Source organism: Adiantum capillus-veneris, chromosome 19 (assembly GCF_014529385.1).
Source record: "Adiantum capillus-veneris isolate H3 chromosome 19, ASM1452938v2, whole genome shotgun sequence".
Taxonomy (NCBI): Eukaryota; Viridiplantae; Streptophyta; class Polypodiopsida; order Polypodiales; family Pteridaceae; genus Adiantum; species Adiantum capillus-veneris.
The window spans coordinates 7,999,876-8,025,375 of NC_140949.1; the positions used below are offsets into that span (position 1 = coordinate 7,999,876).

The 25,500-nt window shown below is 44.1% G+C and overlaps 1 protein-coding gene across 3 annotated transcripts in view; it reads right to left on the minus strand.

Moving 5' to 3' along the window:
- NRPA1 (nuclear RNA polymerase A1) overlaps positions 1-18,127 on the minus strand; it is a 183,335-nt gene extending 165,208 nt beyond the window's left edge. Inside the window, exons 1-2 of one of the 3 annotated variants that reach the window (XM_086490201.1) lie at positions 17,971-18,127; positions 17,703-17,872 (exon numbers count right to left, since the gene is read on the minus strand). In XM_086490201.1, the coding sequence (XP_086346327.1) occupies positions 17,703-17,872; positions 17,971-17,997 (197 nt within the window). In that variant the 5' untranslated portion in view covers positions 17,998-18,127. Of the gene's footprint in view, positions 1-17,537; positions 17,612-17,702; positions 17,873-17,970 lie in introns of those variants that run through there. The other 2 variants (XM_086490203.1, XM_086490204.1) reach the window with 2 other exon arrangements.
- Positions 18,128-25,500: the final 7,373 nt, after the last annotated feature.

Consider the following 25,500-nt stretch of genomic DNA (forward strand, 5'->3'; position numbering starts at 1 on the left):
CTGAAGCCATAGGTGCCGCAGAAAAAAATTCGGGGATCGGATTTCCCGTAGAAGAGAAATCCGTCGTGCTCTGATACCACTGTAACAGACTTGGACACTCCAAGTCAAGAATCAACCGCGACAGCACCAAATAACCACTTCAAAACAATTCACAGATCACAATAGATTTGCACTGGCCCGGCGGAGTTCTGTGCCTAGAGATATTGGCCCCAAAGATTGGCGCCCCTTTCGGTATTTCTTTTTATATTAATCAATCATCAAAGTACAAAAGAGCGGTTAGGGTTTCACTCTCAGACTCTGCGTCCAGATGCTCTCAGAAGTGAGGCCCTCACCACTAATTTAAAGGTTACAAGGGATGCCCAAAAGCAGAGCCCCAAAAGCTTCAAATCAAAAGCAATTGCTCTCTCTCTCTCACAGAGAGTCAAAACATGAAAGCAAAAGCATTCTCTCTCTCTTTCTCATTTAAGTAGAGAAAAAGCGAAATTTGCGTCGCTCATCATTTTCCAAAAAAAAAATAAATAAATAAATAAAATTTCAGCCTCCGTGATTTCCGGAAATTAGGGTTTCTGGCAGAAATTAGGGTTTGCAGGAATTTTAGGGTTTCTGGCAGAAATTAGGGTTACTGTTGTCTGCCACGTCATCACTTTGTGACACCCGACCCTCGAATAATTAGGCTGACAATCACTTATTAGCAAATGCAATGCTAGAGGTGGTTCACGCGGCAAAACACCTATATGCTCAAATGTTGTACTGTGCAAGAGAGGGTATGCAACTATGAATGGCTTGGACATGCACGTCTTGCTAGAGGCTCACAAAGGTGCCAGGCTAGGTCCAAAGCTAAGACTCATGCTAGACTGTAGCAGAAGCATGTCCACGTAGCGCAAGTGAAGTGCACACGTGACATCCCCCCATGTTAACAATTGCCGAACTTCTATCTATACTTCTGATGTTGAATGCTTCTGATGTGTGTGGATGCATAAACCGATGAGAACTTCTCCAAACTCGTGGATACTACGGATGTAGGTACTGGTGCGATGTAAACACCGACCAACCAAGTTACTAGGTAGCAAGGTTGCATCCGTACGTATGTACGGATTCTATCTGTACCGTACGGTTCTGTACGTACGGATAGGTTCTGTACATTTTTTAATTTTTTTATCCCCCCCCCCCCTCCCCCCTCCTGGTGGGTCTCCCAATCCTATTTCAGCCGATTTCAGTCCTCATCATCATCTTCATTCCTATTTCAGCCCTGTTCAGCTGAGTGTGCAGTTTTAGTGCTTACTAGTTATTAGAGTCGGGACTCCAAACTTCAATCTTAGATTTATCATTTTCATGATTCATTATGTATTTATTTTGATGCTCTTAGTTTTATGTGACCATGATAGCAAACATCTGATACTATTTGTTTGTAGACATTGATCAATGGTTAGCTAATCTCAGCTTTGCCTTTTCGTTGTTCAGTTAGAGTCGTGGACTCCATTTTTGGTATTTGTAACGGTGTACCTTTGATTTGCTAGTCTTTATTTGAAGTCTTGGTAAATGTATGAAGTACTCTCAGTTTTAGGCTTTGTAAAAAAAAGGACGAATTTTTACGTACCTAAAAACTCAATCCATTCTGTACTACGTACCTTACGTACCGAATTTGTACCGAACACTACGTACCTAACTACCTTGCTAGGTAGCCTTACTACTATCACAGAATACCAACCTTGATGCTGACTCTGTCTTGCGAGCAAGTACAACCACTCGAATAGTCCTGTCATGAAAACATTGCAAGTGAAGATGAAAGGTAAGGGGGGTGCTCGGAGATATTTCCAATGGTTGCTTGGTGGATGCATGCTACATGCGAATGCGAACGCGAACGCGAATGCGAATGCGGAAGAGGGTTAGGGATCCTTTCTCCGACTCCTTCCATATCCGCATACAAGGCAAGTAGATCTTGGTACTCGAGATCTGGATTTTCGTGGATCGGATGTCGATCTTTATTCAAAGACATAGCGATGAAGACAAGAGCGCGCCTGATGCGCAATTGACTAAGGGTGGGAGTGCCTAATAAGTTCGGGATCAGGACACGAAGATTCTCTTCGAGGGGGAAAAAAAACTAGGAGAGGTTCCTTGGGTTCTTGGTTCTGCTTGGGTTCTTCGTGTCCCTGGATTCTTGGGTACTTGGGGTTTTTCCCTTGAGTTCGCCAAGCCGAAGCACGCACGGAGCTCTAATACCATTGTCAGGTGTTGCGGAAGGGTTAAAGGCTTAGCTCGGATCTGGTATTGCGCACAAACACAAGGGACACTATACTTCACTTGAAAGAACTGAATTGAACTGAATGAGAGAGAGAGAGAGAGAGAGAGAGAGAGAGAGAGAGAGAGACCACACCGAACGTCAGATCCAAAACCCTCAAGGGCCCCCTCGCTCTGTTGCCAGAGCAACTACTTTCTTTATTCTTGCACAATGCGGATACAATGATGCTAAGTGCTAAGATGCTAATGCTAATTGGTACTGATGCTATTGGTGTTGGGTACTATTGAGATATTGAAGGGTATTGCGGGTACTGAGGGAGGGGACCCATTGCTGGTACTGATGGGTACTGAGGGGTACTGCAGGTACCTAAGATCCTTATGCTGAGCTAGGCAAGAGCCAAGCAAGAACACAAGGGGTAGGTGCTAGATGTTGGGTTATTGTGTCGACGACGACGATGACGACAAGGCTAGGGCTGAATGCTGAAAGGGCTAGCGATGTCGATGGCTAGAATCTGCAACCATGACGAGGCTAGTGCTGAAATCTGACGGCGATCATAGGCTGTATTGCTGGCTGAACTACGGCAATCTGGCTGAAAAACGCCAGTGAGGCTGAGAGGACTGCCGGTGCTTCTCCTCCTCTTGCTTTCCTGCCTTCTAAGCACCCCCTCCAAGCTGCATATAAACCAACCAAAGGCTGGGTCGAGCAAACACAAGGGAGACCCCACGACCCGGGAATAATTAGGCTGAAATTCACTTATTAGCAAATGCCATGCTAAGAGGTGGTTAACGCAGCGAAACACCTATATGCTGAAATGTTGTACTGTGCAAGAGAGGGTATCCAACTATGACCGGCCTGGACATGCACGCCCTGCTATAGGCTCACAACGGTGTTCCCCTGTTTGCTAGGGCTCTTCACCCCATACCCACCATGGATGCCATCTTACTAATAGAGTTTTGGAGGTCATCTCCTTGGTTTCTTGTGAGTGAGAGCTTCTTTGTCATTGTGTTCGGCCTTGTGCAGCTTTTCCAGATTCTAGGCATATGGAGGATCTTTTCCATATTTGGTCCAACCAGCCACTTGTGGCCTTTTTGGTGGGCGTCCTATTTTTGCTCTTATTTTGCCACATTTTATGGGTTGTGGGGTGTGGGTCGGGCGTTTTTGCTTGGTCCATATATGTTATGTCCCGCTCATAGAAAAGGGGATCTAGCCTAAACGCCGTCGGGATGGGCGTCCAATGTCCGGGCGGACGAAGTGTGAACCCGGCCAGTGTGGCCGGCCATTATTATAAAAGGGAGGCCAAGGCCTCATTTGCAGTTATCGATCCCCACTGGCAGTGTGCCAGTGGCTAGCCCACGAGGCTAAGAGTGCACGAGGTCACCTCGAGGAGATGAGGCCGGGTGGTATGGGATGCTCGGTCTTACAGGTGCACGCCTACGTCCTCGAACGCTGGCCCTGTTGGAATTAGGGTTGCACAGAAACACAGCTTGGAGAAGACGAAGGAAGCTCAAGGCACACAATAGAGAGTGTGTTACTTAGTGTGCAATGGAAAGATCGATAGCCCTAGAGTGATGGGCGTATATACAATGCACGGGGGGAAAAACCTCCTAAAGAGGGAAAAAATGCCCCGGCGGTCCTAGTGTGTTCACACACATCACTACCACATGTATATGGTAACAAATCCCCCCTGGAGTGATGCGGTGAACGAGAGTTGGCACATGAGTAAAGGGAAGTGCCATGCCCTAAGGATCAGTCCACAAAGGGGAGTAAGCCCAAAGCTTTGCGGAAAGCTTCAAGCTTCTCACAAGACAATGCCTTTGTGAAAAGATCTGCAAGGTTGTCCTGTGTTGGCACATAAGCCAAGCTGATCTCTCCTGCTGAGAGCCTCTCCCTGACATAGTGGTAATGCACCTTAATGTGCTTTGTGCGAGCATGAAAAACTGGGTTCCTCGCAACTGCCAATGCGCTTTCACTGTCAGTGTAGATAGTGTTGGCAGTGTCCTGTCCAACACCCAAATCAGCCATAAGGCGTCTGAGCCATACACACTCAACCGTAGCTGTGAAGACTGCCCTGTACTCAGCCTCACAACTCGAAGTGGCCACATTAGGTTGCTTCTTGCTCAACCATGATATACATGTGCCAAGCATGAAACAAAAACCACTTGTGGACACTCGCGTGTCAAAACAACCAGCCTAATCTGAGTCCCAAAAAGCATGTAAGTCTGGCGGCAATGATCCCCCCTTGGGATAAAACAAGCCAAGATGTAAAGTGCCACTAAGGTAGCGGAAAATCCTCTTGACAGCCTGCCAATGCTTAGACCCTGGGCTATGCATAAATTGCTGACCTATGAGACTGCAAACTGAATATCCGGCCTCGTGTTGCATACATAAATGAGGCAGCCAACAGCAGTTTGGTAAAGAGTGACATCAGCAGGATCGCCGGCATCATGTAGACTCAACTTCAAACCTGTTTCCATGGGAGTGGCAATAGGTTTGCAATCCTCAAGTCCAAACTTACATAGCAATGTCTCTATGTAACTTTTCTGACACAAGGCAATACCACCATCACACTGCTTAAACTGTATACCCAAGTAATGATGCAACAGCCCCAAATCTTTCATCTTGAAAGTAGCATTCAAATCAGCCTTAAATTCAGCAATATGTCTCTCATTTGGTCCAGTGATCAGCAAATCATCAACATAAAGAACCACACTGAGAAATACATCACCCTCACGCTTTACATACAATGTGCTTTCTGTTGGGCTGTTACGAAAGTCTTGTTTGACCACATGAGTCTCAGCTTTCTCATACCAAGCACGAGGAGATTGATTCAACCCATACAAAGCCTTGTTACATTTGCACACTTTGTCCTTTTATGACAAAACCGCGAGGCTGCGTTACATAAACTTCCTCAAATATGTCACCATTCAAGAAAGCAGTAACAATGTCTGATTGATGTACATCCCAACCAAAATGAGCTGCCAATGCACATAGAAAACTTACAGTAGTCATACGACAAGTGGGAGCAAAAGTCTCTTCATAATCTATGCCGTTTTGCTGTGCATAACCCTTTGCAACAAGTCGAGCCTTACGGCGATCAATCTCACCATCCGGCTTGCGTTTCAACTTGTAAACCCACTTCGTACCAATGGCCTTTTTGCCAGAAGGCAAATCACATAAAGTCCATGTGTCATTTTCTATAAGTGCATCATATTCTGATTGCATGGCAGCCATCCAATTTTCTGAATTGTGCTTCATCAACAGACAGAGGCTCCTCAACATCATGTAAGCTAGACACAGCCAAAGCATAACAATCTCATGCATAAGATGCATGGCGAGAGCCTGAACTAGTATGACTAGACAAAGGTGCATCCAATTTACTGTCACGCAAAGTGTGCACCAGCAATTTTGGCGTACCTCTAGCCTGCTCATTTTCAGCCCTTTCCTCATAAGTACATCATGTACATCTGCATCAGTAATAGGCTGATCTAAAACATTTTCAGAAACCCCCATAGGCTGTACATTTGCCTCATTGGAACTTACATTTGGATTTCCACCACTGAAAAGAGGCAACAAAGTGTCATAAATGTCATGTGAGCTTACATTGTTGTCTCTAGTACATGACAGCAAGGGCTAAACAGAATCTTCCACAAACACTACATCCTGAGAAACCAGAATACGTTTTGTTTGCGGATGATACAACCTGTAACCTTTGCTTTCAGCACTATAACCAACAAAAATAAATTTGACAGCCTTATCATCCAATTTTCTGCGCTGCACTTGTGGCACAAAAGCATATGCCAAACAGCCAAAAACATGCATGTGCTCAATAGAAGGCTTTCTATCATGCCATGCTTCATATGGAGTAACAGACTGCAAAGCTTTCATAGGACACCTGTTAAGTACATAAGTGGTACACATGATGGCCTCAAGCCAAAAAGAATGCGGCAAAGCTTGACTTTTGACCATACATCGTGCCATTTCCGTCAGTGACCTGTTTTTCCTCTCAGCAACACCATTTTGCTGAGGTGTATAAGGCACTGTACATTGGTGTTTTATCCCACGATTAACCAAAAATGCATTAAATTCATGAGACATATACTCCCCCCCTCGATCCGAACGGAGGGTGCCCATAGTACATTTCGAGACATTTTCAACCATAGCCAGAAATTGTTTGAAGCACATAAAAACTTCGGACTTCGCTTTAAGCGGAAATACCCATGCATGCTTGGAGTAATCATCAATGAAAGTCACGAAGTACAGGTAATTGCCCAAGGACCGAGTTTGCATGGGCCCAGAAACATCACTATGCACAAGCTGCAACCTGCATGTGGCTCGAACTGAACCATCCTTTGGAAATTTAGAACACTGCATCTTACCCAAAATACAGCCTTCACAAACATGTTTGACAGGTGCTTCAAGAGGCGGCAAAGAAGCAACCATATCAGATTTCTGCAAACACAGCAAACTGGCAAAATCAAAACGTGCATGCCAAAGTTTTGCATTTGAAATAGCCCTTGAATCTACAACAGCATTTGCAAAATTTTGTCCACACTTGTCATACAAAGTGAGCTTATACAGCCCACGGCACAAAAGCCAAGATGCAACAATTTCATCACCAAAACTGAGATCATGAACTGTATATCTGTCATCCACAAATTTGACTACAAGTCAAAGTCTAGCAAGTGCGGACACAGACAAGAGATTCTTCTTGATCCCAGGTACATAAAGTGCATCAACAAGTGTGAAGGAACTGCCATTAGCAGCAGTGAGCACAATCTTTCCAACTCCCTGAATTGGATAAGAGGCGTTGTTGGCACAAGTGACTAAATTCCCATGAGGGACAGACTCGAGAGAGGTAAACAATTCACGATGTGAGGTAATGTGCTTTGTAACACCACTGTCGAAATACCACACATATGAATCTACAGCAACTGACAAGCATGCATCATGGACAGCAGGATTGGAAGTGCACTCTACGCTAAAAGCCCATTCTGCATCAACATCAGCATTACAGTCTCCTTTCACAGAAGACTCAACAATGGCTGCATTTGTAGTGGCACCAGCATTTGCAGTGGAACCGTCCTCTTTCTTCTTAGCCTCTTTGGCCTTCAACTTAGGACACGACTTGATCAAGTGATCATTGGCTTTACAATAATGGCAACGCATCTTCTTTTTGCCCTTATCACCAGAATTTCCAAACGAATTGTTGCCAGCAGAAGCATCAGGAACATAATTTTTGCCACTCGCAGCAGAACCATAAGAAGTGGTTGCATTGCTGTTACCACCCTTTCTTTGAGAAGCAATAAAAGCCTGTTTAACTGCACGCTGTCTAGTCCTGTTTTTTCTGGAAAGTGACTCTTGCAACAGCAATGTGCATAATGCATAAAAGTTGACAACTTCTGGATTTCCTTGGGTCATAAGTCTCCAAGTACTAGCAAAAGTCTGGTAAGAATCTGGTAAGGCATCAAGAACAGTCTGCACAAGGGAACTGTCTGAAATGACTTCTCCTGCAGAAATAAGTTGCTCATTGATATCCTTGACACTAGCAAGGAAAGTGTCCATATCATCTTCCTCATGCATAATCTTCGACTCCAACTCTTTACGCAGCAAAGCAATTTTAGCCTCATTGCGACTTGCATAAAGACCAGCCAAAATATCCCAAGCCTGTTTTGCAGATTTCGCTGAACGGATGTGAGGAACAATGGTGCGCTTCACAGACAACGCAATCAATGCATGAGCTTGCGCATCCTTACCATCCCAACGAGCTTTTTCTGCCGTAGGCAAAACAACTCTAACAGCTGCAATCCTTGCAGCAAGACCTACAACATCCTCAACATCGCCTACATCCTTAGAACCAGGACGTACATCAATGCCCTGCACAATGTTCCAGACACCCTTTGACACAAGAACATGTTGCATCATATAAGCCCACATAGGGTAGGTGTCCCCATCCAACCTGTCCTCAGCAGCAAACATCTTGAACACATCTGTGGTGTTGTTGTCAGCCATGGTAAATGGTGCACCTGATGTGAAAACTGCCCGAAAATAGGAGAAACGGAGCGGGAACAACCTGTGCTATATAACACAAACCGTAGAAGACTATAAGGCACTTGTATATTCTGCACAAAATGACGAAATAGCCTGTGCAATACTACCTGTAGTGGAAACGGAGGCCGAAATGAGCCCAAATCAAAAATCTGAGCAGACCGCGCTCTTCGAGCTTACCCCAAGTATTTGTCGACCTGCGAACGCTCGCCAAACCTCACTGAAATCGGAGAAAGTGAGCAGGCATGTGCTGGAGCAGCTGGCGACTAAGCCAGGGAGGACGTGACCTGCTCTGATACCAATTGTTGAAATTAGGGTTGCAGAGAAACACACACAGCTTGGAGAAGACAAAGGAAGCTCAAGGCACACAATAGAGAGTGTGTTACTTAGTGTGCAATGGAAAGATCGATAGCCCTAGAGTGATGGGCGTATATACAATGCACGGGGGAAAAAACCTCCTAAAGAGGAAAAAAATGCCCCGGCGGTCCTAGTGTGTTCACACACATCACTACCACATGTATATGGTAACAGGCCCCAGCACGGGGGAGCTGTCGGGTGATAGCTATGGTCGGGTGGTTCGTTCGACGCGTGTCTGTAGGCGGTCCATGTAGCCGGGAGATCCACTCTCTACGTTCATTTCATGGTATCAGAGCCGGCTTGGCTACGGAATGGACCGTGTGCACACCTATAGGCTAGTTCGAGCCAGATAATCATTGTTTCATGCAAAATTGTTGTTTAATTAATTGCTTTACCTTCTCGTATGTGTTTGCGGGTGAAATTTAATGTTCTTTTTGCTTATTTTTTTATAAAATCCAGCAATCTAACTAGTGGAAGTGCTGAAAATTGGAATTTTTTTGCGGATTCTATTGATTTTCAATGGACATCGGAGGATTGCCTATTAAATTGTTGATTTTAGATTGGAATTCTGTTAGGTGCAACGGAATGAATGTTGTTTTTTCTCAAGATTAGTGATCTTTATTGCTCAAGGTTCCTTTTAGTTCTTTAGGGAAAGAGAGAGCTTTCCGTCTTGTAGAGTGATGTGGTCACGAACAAAGTGAGTGGATTGTGCGTGCAAGTGAATGAGACTGAGAGAGGGAGAGAGAAGAGATACGACACCGAGGGGTTGTAAAACCCTCCTCCGAAGGCCCCACTCTCATCGGCGAGAGTGGTCTACTTGATTGCACGAAAGAGTACAATGCAAATGCAATGGACTGATGCAATGGGACTATGCCGATGACGACGACGGTGATGACGACGACGACCTTATGGCTGAAATCTGAGATCTTTCTACTGCTGTCCAAAAACGCTATGGGCTGAAATCTGCAAATCTTCTATCTGCTGAATTTTGACTCTATGTCGATGACGACGACGCGCTGAAAACGCAGATGCTGAAATCTGCGTTTTCCGGGCTGAAACTGTAAACCTTGCGGAAATTGACCGTGCGGCGAGGAACTGCTACGGGAAGGGAGATCTGCGAGGTTCGGGACTTGATCTGCGGGTACTAAGGGCTGAAAACTGAAAACGCTGTAGCTAAGGCTGAATCTGTCGCCGGAAATCTGCAAAACGCAAGACTCGGATGCAAGTTGCAAAAACGCTAGGCCTGTTCTGTTGTCTGCAAAAACGCCAGGCTGATCTGGGAGTTCTGCAAACGCTAGATGATCTACTGCAAAAACGCCAAGGGTTGTCTGCTGCAGAAAACGCTAGCTTGGTCTTGATGAGGAAACGCTAGGTCCTCCTGATGGGTTCTGCTGAGAAGTTGCCTGTTGAGCAAGGTGCTCCTGCTGCCTCTTCTGCCAGAAAGTGTGAATTTTGGTTTGCTTATATATTAACTTAGCAAAATTGCCCTACCTACTTTTGTAGGAAAGTCACTTAAAAATAATAAGTGAAAATCCCAATAAATAAGAAAATAGACTAAATGTACTAGAAAATTCCCCTAACTGATGCTAATGGATTCTGATGGGAATTCCGATGATCATGCTGTGTGCAACCGGAGGATATGCATCTATGCTAAGTGACTGGGCATGCACGGTCTACGAATAGACTCACAAAAGTGCCAGATCACTGCTAATCTAACTTGATCGGACTGACCGAACCCTGCTGTGGTGTAGCTTGTCCACGGACACATAGGGTTGGGATGTGTCACGTGACAAATTCAGCATACTATATCCTTTCAAATCTCTCTCTCTATAATGTTCCTCTGTGCACAGAGCAGAGAGACAGGGAGAGAGAGAGAGAGAGAGAGAGAGAGGTACCTCCCTCTCTATAGCAAGGACTTTCTTTGCAAGCGTGGAAAGACAAAGTAGTGGCGGACTGTTTTTTTTTTCCAGCGTGGAGGACTGAGTTGGCTCCAGCGTGGGCAACTAGTCGCATGCTTGGCACAAGCCCGCACACGCACATAGGCAGGGGAGGATTTGCCACGCGTTGAGCTTTCTCTCTCTACGTGCGTCCCTGCTCGAATTTTGTTTCGCTGTTTCTTTCCAGCGCCGGACGTTTTTTTTAACGCTATATGATGGGTTGTGTTTTTATTTTATTAAGTGGCCCTTTTATTTTAACATGGCCAAGACCTTTTTTAAGGTAAAGTTGGAAACCTGCACATTATTAAAATCACTTACAGAAACTCACCAGTTTCCAGAGAATTCAGTTTTTGGTTATGCTTCTTCTCTCCCACCGCTCCTCTCTCTCAACCACTCGCACTCCCGCGCTCCCGCCATCACCTACTTGCCTTCGGACGCGTACGCCAGCACGTAGCGCTCTTCGAAGTTCAACTTTTCGCGATCGAAAAGTGCATAAAAGGCCCGGTTTCACGTAAAATTTTCAGTTTTTCACACATTTCGCCATGGATTCCTCCAGCTCGGATGCGCAACGTGACAACGCGCCAGGTAACATTCAAATTCCATTCACGCATGCTCTATACACATGGATTACAAGTACTTTCGAGAGCTTCAACCAACATGTTACCGCTCTGGAAAACGCGAACGTACGAACATTCGCTTGGCCTCTCTCGAAGGGGCCAAGGGCGGGCTTAATTCCCGGCTTACCACTCTGGAAAATACAATTCACTCGACGACTGCGCGTATTTCCGAGGGCGAAACCCATCTCCAGCAACTACGGACGCAGATTGCTGCTTTTGGGCGTTCACAAGGTGGTCCAACTGCCACGATTCCATACAAAACTACAAATTCCTCAAGGGAGGAGAAGGAATGTACGGAATTGGCCGTAAATAATTGGCTTCATAGGTGGACCACGTATTTTGGTCTCCATGGGAAGCATGACGAACGGAGGATTCAGACGATTCCTCTTTATCTGTGCAAAAAGGCGCTTACCTGGTGGCGTGATATGACAGAGAAAGCTACAACGTGGGTAGACTTTTGTGTGAAATTCAAGAAGGATTTCACCAAAATGGATCTTTTGAAAGCTTACACCAAATTACAGTCTTTCGATAAAAGCTCTATCTTTTGATAAGTACACAATGGCTTTCAAAGAAGCGGTCACCTTCTGCAAGGTGGATGTACCTGCTGGGATTACATGAAGATTATCGTTGGGCCTTAATCAAGGACAAAGCCCCAACTGACGTCGAGGATACAGTGGCAAAGGCCAGGACATTCCATTTGATAAATGGAGCGAACTATGAGAAGAAAAGAAGTTCAGACCATCAATCTGGTGAGGGCACTTCGAGGAAGCAACATCGATTCCAACAAAAGTCCACATCACGGCCGAGACCTTCTCACGAGAAGAAGAAAGCCAAAAATGCTTCGGTTGCTGATGCAGGGAAGAAGGGGGCTTGCTTCGGATGTGGCCAGACAGGTCACCAAATCAAGGATTGCCCCAAGAAGAAGACAAAGAAACCGCAAGGTCGTCCTTCGGTTCAGATTCACGAGATCTCACGTAACTCTGATGTCAATCAAGTTGAAATCCATCATTTAGCGCATAGTTCATGCACTAATTGTACTTTTAGCCCCAAAGTGTTTGATAAGCACGATCTTTCTCCGTTTCCCCGAGAAGATCAATGGTCATGACGTGACCGTACTCCTTGATAATGGAAGCTCACACAATTTTGTGGCTGCAAAATTGGTGCAAAAACTGGGCCTGCGGATGCGGGACAGTGACCATGAGTATCGCGTGAAGATGGCTCGTGGCAAGGATACGGATGTACGGAATCGGATGGTTCCAGATTTGTCACTCGAGCTAGCTGATTACAAAGAGAACTCGGATTTCCACATCATGAGTCTGGATAGAGCAGATGTTAATTTAGCAATTCCATGGTTTTATGATAAACAAGACTCATTGTATATAGACTATGTACATCACTCTCTTGTTTTTGTTAAGTAGGACATGCCTCATGTATCTGTTTCGCTCTGTAACCAGATTCTGTTAATAATGGTTTTGCAATACCAGTTGTTACTACTTTGGAAATGTATAAAGATACAAAGTCTTCTGATGTTGACTTTTATCAATGTGTACCATCTCCTTGGTTTGATTCATTAGTGCTTGGTACTTTTGTCACTGATTTTCGTAAAAATGTTTCATGTTCTTCCGTTGAGCTTGGAGATTCAGACGAATCCAACCTTATCCGAGAAATCATGACTGATTTCAAGGATGTTTTTCCTAATGATCTACCTCTTGGCTTACCGCCTTCAAGAGGAGTAGATCATGGCATTGAGTTGGTGGCTGGTAGTCGGGCCTTCTCAAAGCAACCCTATCGGTTTAGTAAAACAGAGGAGGACAAGATTCAACGGCAGCTGAAAGTTTTTCTCGACAGGGGCCAAGTAAATCCTTGTGGGGAGCGCCAATGTTACTTTCTCGAAAGAAGGATAACACTATGTGCTGTTGCGTGGATTACAAGAGGTTGAATAAGCTCACTGTCAAGAATAAGTATCCGCTCCTACGCATCGACGATCTGATAGGTCGGCAGAATGGAGCGCTGTATTTTACGAAGATAGACCTGCGATCAGGCTATCACCAGATACCGATCAACCTGGAAGATGTTCCCAAAATGGATTTCCATACGGGTTATGGTCACTATGAGTTTTTGGTCTTGTCTTTTGGTCTGACCAATACTCCAACTACGTTTCAGCAGATGATGAATGATCTGCTAAGACCATTTTTAGGCAACTTCGTTGTTGTATTTCTCGATGACATCTTGATCTACAACCGAAGTTTGTCCGAGCACTTAGCCCATATACGCGCTATTCTTGAGGTACTGAGAACTGAGAAGCTTTATGTTAAGGCTTCTAAGTGTGGATTCTTTAAGAAAGAGCTTCTGTACTTGGGTCACATCATTACTCGCAATGGAATTCGCGTTGACCCTGAAAAATTGGATAACTTGCAAAATTGGTCCATTATGAAGAATGTGCGCCAAGTAAAGTCCTTTTTAGGCTTTACAAGATTCTTTCGCAAATTTATCAAGGATTACTCTAAAGTTGTTGCTCCGCTCACGCAACTTCTAAAAGGAGGGGTGAAAGGACCGAAGTCCTCACTGTAAAGGTACTCGTGTTGTCCGAAATGAGCGTCTCGACGAGAGCCTTTGCACACTAAAGCACTTGGTGACTACTGCGCCAATATTGCACATTGTGGATCCTAGCAAACCGTTTGTGATTGAAACAGATGCTAGTAATTATGCCATTGATGCGGCGTTATACCAAGATGGACGTTCTGTTGCGTTTGAAAGTAGGAAACTTTCTAACGCTGAAATGCGTTATCCAACGTACGAGAAAGAGCTTTACGCCGTAGTCCACGCCTTGAGGAAATGGCGACGCTACCTGTATGGCTCTACGTTTGTTGCATGGACAGCTCATCACTCTTTGTGCTATGTCTGTGATCAGGGTGACCTCAGAGGCGGGAAGGCTAGATGGGTTCAGCTTATGTAAGAGTTTGACTTTGAGATTCGTTATAGAAAAGGATCCAACAATCAAGTTGCCGATGCACTCGACAAGATTCCTGAGGTTAATGCCTTGTCTATGGCTCAATTTTCAACGGATTTCTATCTCTCTCCAAGGGCTATGTCGTTCCAATAGCCATTTTGGAAAGATATGGAACGAGGTCGAAGCGAGGCATGACTCGTGTACAAGCTTGGGTGGTCCGGAGACCCAAGTAAGTCGTGCTGGAGAGACGAGACAGTGACAATACTCCATTAGAGGTGGACTATTGTTCAAAAATGGAAAAGTCTGCATGCCGGAAGTCGATGAGGTTCGACAAAGGATTTTATTCGAATGCCACGATGTTCCTAGCGCTGGGCACCAAGGCACCCACAGAACTTTGGCTTTGGTCAAGCGATATTTATATTGGCCAAGAATGCGCTCTTACATAGAGAGCTATGTAAAGAGATGCACTCAGTGTCAGGTCAATAAGGCAAAGCGCCTTAAGAAAGCTGGCCTGCTACATCCATTGGAAATCCAAGATGCCAAGTGGCAGAGTATTTCCATGGACTTAATCGTTGGTTTGCCAAATACTAGTCACAGCGATGACGCCATTTGGATTGTGGTCGATAGACTTACAAAAATGGTGAGATTCATACCAACGAAGTCGACAGTAAAAAGTCATGAGTTGGCAGTTTTACTTGTCGATCAACTTTAAAGCTGTATGGTCTGCCAGAGGATATCGTCAATGATCGAGATACTAAGTTCATTGGCCGATTTTGGCGAGATGTGTTTGCTCATCTTCGAACGAAGTTGAGTATGTCGTCTTCTGACCATCCTGAGTCCGACGGACAAACAAGAGGATGAACCAATCGTTAGTGGACATGTTGAGAGCTTATGTCTCTCACAGGCAGTCTGATTGGGAAAGGTATCTTCCACAATTAGAGTTTGCCTATAATAGTAGCAAGCATTCTGCTACTGGATTTAGCCCGTTCATGCTGATGTATGCATTCGAGCCTAAATCCCCAATTGCTATTGGCTTAGAGAAAGTCAAGGAACGCCAAGCTCGTGACTTCCTGTATGACATGCAAGAAATGCTCGTATTGGCTAAGGATAGTATAAGGACTCAAGATCAAGTCACTACTTGTGCTAATCAAAACAGATCTCCCACGACTCTAGAGGTTGGACAATGGGTCTATCTGAAGATACCCAAGGATTCCAAGACTATGCGAATTGGAAAGCATTATAAGCTTTCAGCTAGATATTGTGGTCCATTCTTGGTCACAGAGAAGATTAGTTAAGTTGCCTATAAATTGGCTCGTCCTTCGGATGTTAGTGTACATCTGGTGTTTCATGTCAGCCGCCTTAAAGGAAAATTAGGCGAAGCGGACGTTGTTGTTCCTGTCGAGGAAAGTGTACGGCAAGATATGCAAACTATGCATATTCCTCGAGAACCCGAGCCATTGTACCCATCATTCGCGCCAAAAGGCTTATAGCGAGTACTTAATTAAATGGAAGGGTCAATCTGAAATGTTTGCTACTTGGGAACCAATTAGAGCTTTGAAAGCTTAGTATCCCCACTTCATTGATGAGGACACAATGGTTCTTAAGGGAGGAAGTATGTTATGTCCCGCTCATAGGAGAGGGGATCTAGCCTAGACGCCGTCGAGATGGGCGTCCAGTGTCCAGACGGACAAGTGTGAACAAAGCCAGTGTAGCCGATCATTATTATAAAAGGGAGGCCAAGGCCTCATTTGCAAATATCAACCCCCACTGGCAAAGTGCCAGTGGTTAGCCCGCGAGGCTAGGAGTGTGTGAGGTCACCTCGAGGAGGTGAGGCCGGGTGGTATGGGACGCTCGGTCTTACAGGTGCACGCCTACATCCTCGGACGCTAGCCCCAACATGAGGGAGTTGTCGGATGGTGGCTATGGTCGGGTGGTTCATCCGACGCGTGTCTGTAGGCGGTCCGTGTAGCTGGGAGATCCACTCGCTCCGTTCGTTTCAATATATAAATTATACACAGAGAGGGGACGCCCCTCATTTTGGCACTGTCCAACAACCTTGTCCTCTCTTGTTTGCAGAGTTTGTGACCCGCAGGATTTGTGCCTCTTTCTCCATCTCTTCTCTCTAGCATTTCTTGCTCCTCTCTCCCCCCCGGATGTTCCCTTGTCGACACTAGGACCTAGTGGACTCTAATGGCGACTACAAGCACTTTTTACCATTGCTGGACAAGATTGTCTATCTTGAGCCCTCGGTTAGAGGAATATGCTTGATGCAGTGGTGGACTAGAATTACATATTCCTTATTCACTCTTGGAGGTGTAAATCCCAGGTCTGTTGTGTACCCAAGAAGGGCCAAGATGTAAGAGGGTGTTATAGAGTTTTGGAGGTCATCTATTGAGTTTCCCCGTCTAGATCTTGTGAGTGAGGGCTTCTTTGTGGCTATGTCCAGCCTTGTGAGGCTTTTCCATATCTAGGCATGTGGGGTGTTTTCCCCAGATTTGGTCCACCAGGCCACTTGTGGCCTTATTGGTGGGCGCCCAATTTATTCCCTTTTTTCCACATTTTATGGGTCGAGGGGTGTAGGGTGTGGGTCTGGTCTTTTGCTTGGTTCATATGTATGGAGAGGGGGTGCCCCTCATCCTGGCAATGTTCAAGAGCTTGTTTGCAGAGTTTATGCCCCGCAGGACTGGTGCCTCTCTCTCTCTCTCTCTCTCTCTCTCTCTCTCTCTCTCTCTCTCTCTCTCTCTCCAGCATGTTCCCTTGTCACCACTCTTTCCGCTGCACTTTGATACTTACACCATTGGTATGGTACCAGATGGAGCTAGCTAGATACACGCATATCATGATGGTACCCCCTAAGCATATAGCTTTATAGCCAAAGACTTAGAGCTCCATCACATCATCCTCACAAAATTGTTGATCTTTGAAGTTTGGATTCTAATTCACAAGTATCATCACCTTCAAGTTGTGCAAAAACATAGATGACAAAGGCTATGGGCTTCATTTGACAATCAACCAATGGGGGTGAAAAGGCTTTTCTATGGGCATAGCCAAATTCTCGATGTGGAGCTGTCCAAGCGTCTACGAAGGACCAAAAACAAGGCATATCTAAGGGAGGGAATGAGGAGAGAGAGAGAGAGAGAGAGAGAGAGAGAGAGAGAGAGAGAGAGAACTACAACAATGGCAACCCCACTTGCGGTTGACAGCTTCTGAACTTCTACTTCTCCATCTTACGAGTACTTTCAAAATGGCCTAGAGCCTAGCAACCCTTCAATTTCAAGTGACACTTCAAATGAAGGTCATGTGCCCATCTACCCTTCTATTAACAACTCTCCTTGTCACTCTTAATTTTTTAAAGATCATAGAGACCTCCTCCTTGTGTTTTCATTTGTTACCTCTTCATCTGAAATGACTCCCTTTCAGCTTAAAATCCAAGTTCACTATGCCACTACATCTGAGGGGGACTGCACTGGAACCAGACGGTTTCAGACGAGAATCAAACACCCATGAACAATGACTGGAATAATGAAGCCAACAAGAAAGAGTAACTTCAGACAAACCTCCCAGTTTGATCCAAGGGGCCTAAAGCAGGATCATAAAGACCTCCTGGTACTGGATTTTCCATGTTATCTAGCAAAATGGGAGATGTGATCTGCTTAACGCTAATCGCTCGGGCCTCTGCAGTGTTGTAAAAGCTAAAACCCACTCTTTCAATCACCTTACTCACAACCTGCATCCAAAAACCCAATGATCTTTCCACATCTCTCTCTCTCTCTCTCTCTCTCTCTCTCTCTCTCTCTCTCTCTGTGTGTGTGTGTGTGTGTGCACCTGTGCTCTATTCTCTTTCGTAGCCATTGCGACGTGCGGAGCTTAGAGAGTTGGGAGGTAAGCTGCCCAGGCGACTCCAGGGTTTTGTTGTGGTTTTTATTTTTTGTTGTAATAATTAAAAGGTTTCAAACTAGTAGGGTACCAGCTGAAGAAAATTCAAAAAATAAACCATTAGTAAAAGGAGCGGAAGCCTGGAAGGTCTCTCACACACACGTGTGTGGCTCTCTCTCAGCTTTCCCTTCTGGATGTCGCCGCCTCCATGGCTTGAGTCTCTCTCTCTCTCTCTCTCTCTCTCTCTCTCTCTCTCTCTCTCTCTCGCTATAGGCTGGTCGCTTGCGCTGGTGTGCGCGCCAAACAGGGCTGAGAGGATTGGTAGGAGAATCAGACGCCTGTCACATATTTCTTTCTCTCTCTCTCTCTCTCATCTCTGTGTCTCACGGTGACAGTGGTCGCATGAACTTTTTGCCTCCTATCTGCGAGAGTAGTCGCTGCTGAATCGGATGCGTGCTTTGTTGCTGCGTTGTCGGAGGGAAAGATGCGGAAGCATCTCTAAACTATTGCATTTTTGTAAAAAGTCTCCCAATAGTAGACCCAAAATTGGTTGCCAAGCTTTGGAGGGGGCAGAGAAAGGCACCAAGTTGGAGAGTGCATGGGTGTCATGTACGCCCTTTTCCTAGCTCCAAAATCGGATGTCATGCCTATATAAACATGGTTATTGATTTTGCATCTAATAGAGTATATTATGTAGCTCTCTCTGTCTGTCGTTGTCTTTTGGGCGTTGTAGCGACGTCGGAACAGACTTCTTCCTCTTGTGAACTTGTTATATTGTTGGGGAGCTCCTTGCTGGTATCGATGTTGTTGTCCTATACTGCAGTGGTGCGTTCAGTTAGTATTTAATTACATAATTATATTCTTGAAGGGGTGAAGCTCACCATATAGCGGTTCAAGTTTTCGGAATGGATTGATCGTCTCCCCAAACCGGGCATCGAAAAGGTCTTTATTAAAATGCCATGTGAATTTCTCATCAGTTAAGATTGCCCTCTGGTTCCCTTTAAGTTCGTTTCCAGACTCTTTAACCATGTTTGAAAGTGCCTGGCTTGCAGTATTCTTGTCGAGGAGGACAACCAATTTATCGAGGACAATCTTGTTACCTTAGTGAAGTATCTCGATTGCATAGGTGGTGATTCCAACACTCTTCGTGTTCAGTATTTCTTGTGCTTTTGTGTCTAACAGTAGTTTGTTTGACTCGTCAAAATCAATGCCGAAGGATAGCAGTGTCTCTTTTTGTAACCCTGCAAAAAAAGATAGAGGTTGTAGGAGCAACAAAATTTGTTAATGTTTAGTGTTTGTAATACGAGAACATGAAGAGTTCGAAGTACCTGTTGCCAACTTTAGCTCGCTATTTCTATATTATTTGTTTCAGTTGCTACATTTATTGATGTAGATTTGAGGAGCTGAGTCATGCGAAACCCTTCAATAAATGTACCCGAGGCCTCGCCAGCCATATTTGCTAGTCGCATTTGATTTGAAGTTGGGTATACGAATGAACTGTTTTTTGGTTTTGAGGTAGCTGCGATGTTGATGAACCTATCAAATATCTGAATGATAGAGATATATCGTGGTTGAGTCCCCTAAATATTGAATGGCATAAAATGTAGCCACAAAATAGATTAATGCAAGGAATGGTTACCTGGTCAGTGTCCATGAGGAGATGTTGGAGGATGTTGCTTGTGAAGAAAATCTGCAATCAAGAAAACCGTCATTGATTGTATAGTTTACGCACCGAATGAGATCAAAGACCCAAATAAGTAGAACACCTTGTTTGTCAAAAGGAGGGGAGAAATGTCTAACCATTGGGGGAGTATTTTACTGGCCGGCCAGAACATCCTTGGGGTTGGAATGTTCGGTATTTTGAGATGGCGTCTTTCTGTCACACGAGAGAACATGACTTACGAAATCTTGTTTTATAATGAGGATGGCTTTCTTTGATATCGTCACCCCTTGAGATTTGTGTCCAGTGATTGCGTACACGAGTGACAAAGGGAATGTGCTTTTGTGGAACCATTTGCAGTTGATTGCCCTGGTAGCATGCTTAGTCCTTTGTATTGTCATGGTGGCACCAGTGAAAAGTAACATTACTTCTATAGTAGCATTTTGACATGTGCAATCATATGAATAAGAAAGTATACGACAGGTAGAGCCGTTTGTTGCACCTATAGCCAAGTTAATGTTCTCTGTAATCATACATCTAGTCCCAATTGCAATATTGTCCATCCCATGGAAAGTCTTTTCTTGGAGCCATTCATGTAGAAATGGCTTTGGTCTTGAGTGGAATGGCAACTATATCGCATGGCGAGAAAGACTTTTGTAGAATGAAGTTGTTGTACTTATATACATCCTCCCTATGAGTGCATATTAATGTAGTTAAGTTGTCGATTACTCTTAGGAGTTCAGTTTTGTTAATCACACATTGGGATAGCGTCTCTGCTATTTGTTGTTCTGTTGGTTGCTTGACACGGGTCGTATCCAGGAATCGAACATATGCGGGTCTACGGCATGGCGAACTGAGAAGGTCATGTTGTGGGTAGTGGCTGGAACGATGTATGCTGAGTTTTGTATGTTGCAAACATGGCATAATGGCTCCTGGTGATGGCACACTGGAGGAAGCTGCACCAAATCTCCAAAAAGCAAGATGAGTTTCTGACTTAATGGATCGAGAAGTGTTCTATTATTGATGTTAACTATCTGATAAACGATCATATTGAAGATCATACTCGTTAGAATCGATATCTCGTCTATGATAATGATGTTGGCACCATGTATGGCAACAAATCTTTCATCTATGGGATGAATTTCTTGCGGAAAATGCTGTTTGGAACAAGGAAAACTCGAATTGATAGTGGATTGTAGTTGCCAGGCTGCTGAGGCGGGCAGCCGCTGCTCTAGTTGATGCAATGAGGATAACGGTCTTATTATCTTTTATGAATCTTGAGGTGAACAATTTTATGAGGAATGTTTTTCCACATCCTAGAACATCTGTAATGACATGGAGGTCATTACTTAGGCCTGATATACGATCAAAGATTGTTTGTTGTTGTGAGGTCAGAAGTGCATTGTTGGTCTTATCAAATTCTTGTAGTAGTTTCAACATTCTCGCACGACTTTGAGATACTCCTGGATTGATTGTGTCATTCATTGTAGGAGTGGATTTTCACGAGTGAGAATGAACTTTTGTTTTATGCGGTTTAAATTGTGTCTCTTGTATTTTCAGAGATGAGCGTGTTGCGTTGGGTGTGCTCATTTATATACATCTCTAAGTCTTCATCATTAAGAATCATCCCATGGATGTGTTGGTTGGTGATAATAGCTCCATCTCATTCCTAAAGGGAAGTTTTTGCAATAAGATGTTGAAGAAGAATCCCTCTGTTTGATGGCTGGGATCATATTTTGTGAATCTAACGAGGCATTGTTTCTTTGTGATGATGTTGTTGTACACATCACAAAAACTCACTACAGGGGCATGTTTGTGTGGCTTAAGGATTTTGTATCTTCTGTGGTAGTCATAAAATGTAATATTTTCAAGAAAAAATGGCCTTGCACTATATAAATCAATTGGATGCATGACTATAGTTTGGCTTCGAGATAGCAACCTTTGCTGAAGTGATGGTGGAGAGGAGTCAATGTACTTAACCCGTTCACTCCTTGTGATGATTGGTATCTTAAGACAGTTGATTGCTGCCTCTGTTGTAGATATTGGCTTTGATACTACAATTAGTTGAAGCTTGACTTTGTCCAATCCGTGAAGTCTGAGCCTTGTTGCGTCATCTGTGGAGAGGTTCAGTTTCCCAGGGGGTTTCGGTTTCATTGCATACTTGAGAAGGTAATGCAATGTAGATGAATTTGTGACTCTTCGAATATTCATGTGTGCCTTCCTTAGGAGCAAGCCAGTGGGATAATATGGAACAACATTTTGAGGGTCATACCTAGGACGGTAGTAAAGCCATCTAGCGGTGCAGGAATCCATAGTTGAAGTTGTGTTGTATTGTGGTTCGAACAGGAAGCTGTATTTGCACACTCTAGCTGATCCCATGACTCTACAAGAGTCTCTGCATCTATGTATTCATTTTGTGATAACAAGGTTCCGCAGCTCGGTGGTGAGAATGTCTTGTAATTTTGCTGGTATGTATGTAGCAATCTCATTCGTAACTCGGCACAAATCTTCACTAGAGATCTACATTATGATATGTGCATGCAATGGGCCCTGATTCTACACTTCGTAGCGCACCATGTGATGCTCTACATGGCCAAGTATGCTGCTTCCATTGATAATGTATTTATTCAGGAAAGTGTGCAAGTGATGGTGAAATAGCGTTGCACACTCAACAGGGCAATCGTTCCACTTGAAGTCTCGGTTGTACCCTTGAGCAAGTTTCTCGATCGCGGTGACTTGTTGCCACCTTGTTTGGGAAACCTCACAGCAGTGAATGTCAAGAACAGATGTGGTAGTCCCCATGTGTCCACCATTGTTATGAGGTCTCTCAAGTTTCATCGATGCCATGATGGAGTACCCGGCATTGTGGCTAGGATATTGTATCGAATAATATGATTTATTGCATCATGCATAGATGCAATGGTGTGTGTTCGTTTGTAGTTGTCAATATCCCTTTGCAAAAATGTATTATTTGTGGAGTTTGCAATTATGATAGCTTGTTTCAATTGGAACATCATGAGCAAATATGGCTTGTATAATGTGTACACATAGAAGAAAGTTCCGATCCTCATTCTAATGTATTCACTAAAGTCAAATTCTCCTTAGTAGTTTCCTTTTCTTGTGGGAAAGAGGAAAGGGAATATCTCTGATTCTAATGTAATATCCTACACTTCGGATTCATGGGCCGAAAATCCATTGTATTGAAAGGTGGTTGTCCACTCGCTTAGATGAGCGGTATCGCGTATTTGTATGGAACCAAACTCGTGTTTGTCTTTTGCAGTAAATGCAGTCTTTGTTGTGGTGAACAAATTTTGCAATATGCTAATTTCACATTGTGCCTCTGCTTCTTGCATTAGTTCAAATGGATCGTTCTCCAAGTGGTCCCTTACAATATTCTGTATAGCTAATGCCGATAGAATACAAATAGATGTCCTCTTGTTTGGCTGCTCAACGATGCATCGGTACCTCTTGAGAATTGGATTATTCTTTATGTTGTATGCTAGCACTGCTGCTAGTGGCGTGTTTGCAAGTAGTGAAGTTGTCCAATACATGTTTTTCTCCTGACGAGTATATCAGTGGATTGTTGAGTAACGACCTTCTATCAAAGCAAACCTTTTGCAACTGCAATTGATGTTTTTGTGACGCTGATTGTGACATCGATGACGCTAAGGAGCTACACAATTAAATGATTTGTGTTTAGGATGGCTTGTATGTAGTCGGGTTGCAAGATGACAACGCTGCTTGTTCTTGGACTTTTTAGGCAGGCAGGACAACAAGTCCAATTCACTTTGAGATTATGCATTGCAGTCGTTTGCAATAAGGTTGTGTTTGCTAACTTTGTGCGGGTGGTGTTAAGACCATTGTTCTGGATATCTTTTTTTGATAGATTACAAATGCCACAACTTTCGCAAATGGAAATTTTGTGAGCTGCAATATTGCATTCCTCTTGCCAAGCCTCATAAATATGTTGCACACTAAACCATGAAGAAGCAATAGGACAGAGTGGCCTCTCTAGTGACAGACCCTTTCCATTATGTTTACCTGAGAGTAAGAAACTGCCTTCGTGCTTTGTAGTATTGCATTTTCTATATTTGAAGTACATGTGTCATACAATGAGACCATGCTTGCTCTTGGCCAAGTTGGTTCTTGGAGTGTTTGCCCCATCAACACTTCCCTCTATTGTTGTCATGATGCTCCCCCAATGTGCAATACGCACCTTCCACAACTCAACCAAGAGTCCATTGTAGGCATGTTTTTATCTATGCAATTTCAATTTCGTCACCATTGTCGAAGGAGATGACACTTTGTTGCAACTGCCTCTTTAGAGGGGGCTAGAAACCAGTTTTTTCATATGTCTTTGTAATTAGTTTGTTGAGATGAAGAGACAATGTCATTTGTGGTGTGTGCCAGCATGCTTTGTTTCCAATGAAAAAGGCAAGATCGCTCTCGATGTTGTAGAGCATTGTCTCTGGTCACCATTGAACACGGTGCGAGCTGCATTCCAGTTGGCTTGAGCTTTGTCCGCCATGAATCCATGGAAATCTGCTCTCTCACATCCATGACCCTCCATACCTTCATTTATGTAGTGCCAAAAAAGAATTTGTCCTTCCATGCCTTCCTCTTTTATCTCACAAGTTGCAATAGTGAGGAGATCTTGCATGCTACAACATAAGACAAGCACATTAGTAAACACGCTGTTGGTTGTTTCTTAAGATATGCCAAACTTTTGAAATATGTTCCTAAGACAACAGACCCTGGATCGTAAATGTGGCATGCCATGGTCACCCAATCCGCCACTTGGTGAGTGTGATCAAACTGCACCCAAGCATGTCAAAGATCTCCAGGTCCACTTCATCGCATTCGATTAACCAAATCCAACCCACATGCAGGACGAACTACAGACATCTTGAGCAAAAAGCACCGCTCTCCTTTTGCTCCTTGCCTGAGAAACCTGTTTTTTTGAAAAAAAATCATATGTGCAATCTCTTTTTAGCTGCAGAATGGACAAAGCTCTCCTTTGTTGGCCCATTCTTAGTTGTAGCCAACAGACCTTCAAAACCTGTATTTTGAGTTAAATTACTTTGAAATATTATGTCCAAACAAGAGAAACATGTAAGCATCCTCACCAATTGTCCTCCACTAAGGGACCTATTGTCTCAGTAACATTTAGAAATTCTTGCTCACCAAGTACATGACAACATCTCCCCTCTTGCATCAAAGTCGTTGTCACAATTTCCTTTGTCACACACATTTGTACCTTTCTTGCATCTGCATTTCTATCCACACCGAGAACTCGTGCAACCATTTCTTTGGTTTTATTGGTGAGCCCTTTTGATGAACCATTCCTCATGTCATGTTGGTGAGTTCCTTGATGTACCATTAATCTGATCATGCTTTCATCCCTTGGCATGACATAATATACGAAGCAATCACATGTACGCAAATAAATGGGCAATTGACCGCAATAGTGGCAAGTAAGCTTGCCACCAAGTTCGTCGCTAAACTTGCCCATGCAAGGTAATTTTAGCATGCTGCCATTGAAATGCGTTGTGTTTGAACTTCCAAAATTAACCAATTTGGTACAATTTTTATTGAAATGTCTACGGTTGGTGCCGAAGATCTCCAGTCCACTTTGTCACATCGATTAACCAAATCCAATCCAGATGCAAGACCAACCGTAGACATTTTAGAGCACCTGCACACTACCTTTTGCAACACACTCCATGAAATGCGATGTTTGAGGTTTGCAGTTTGACCAATGGTGTCGATCATACTTATGTTCCATAGCATCCATTGGATGAACCTTTCCTAGGGTCGGT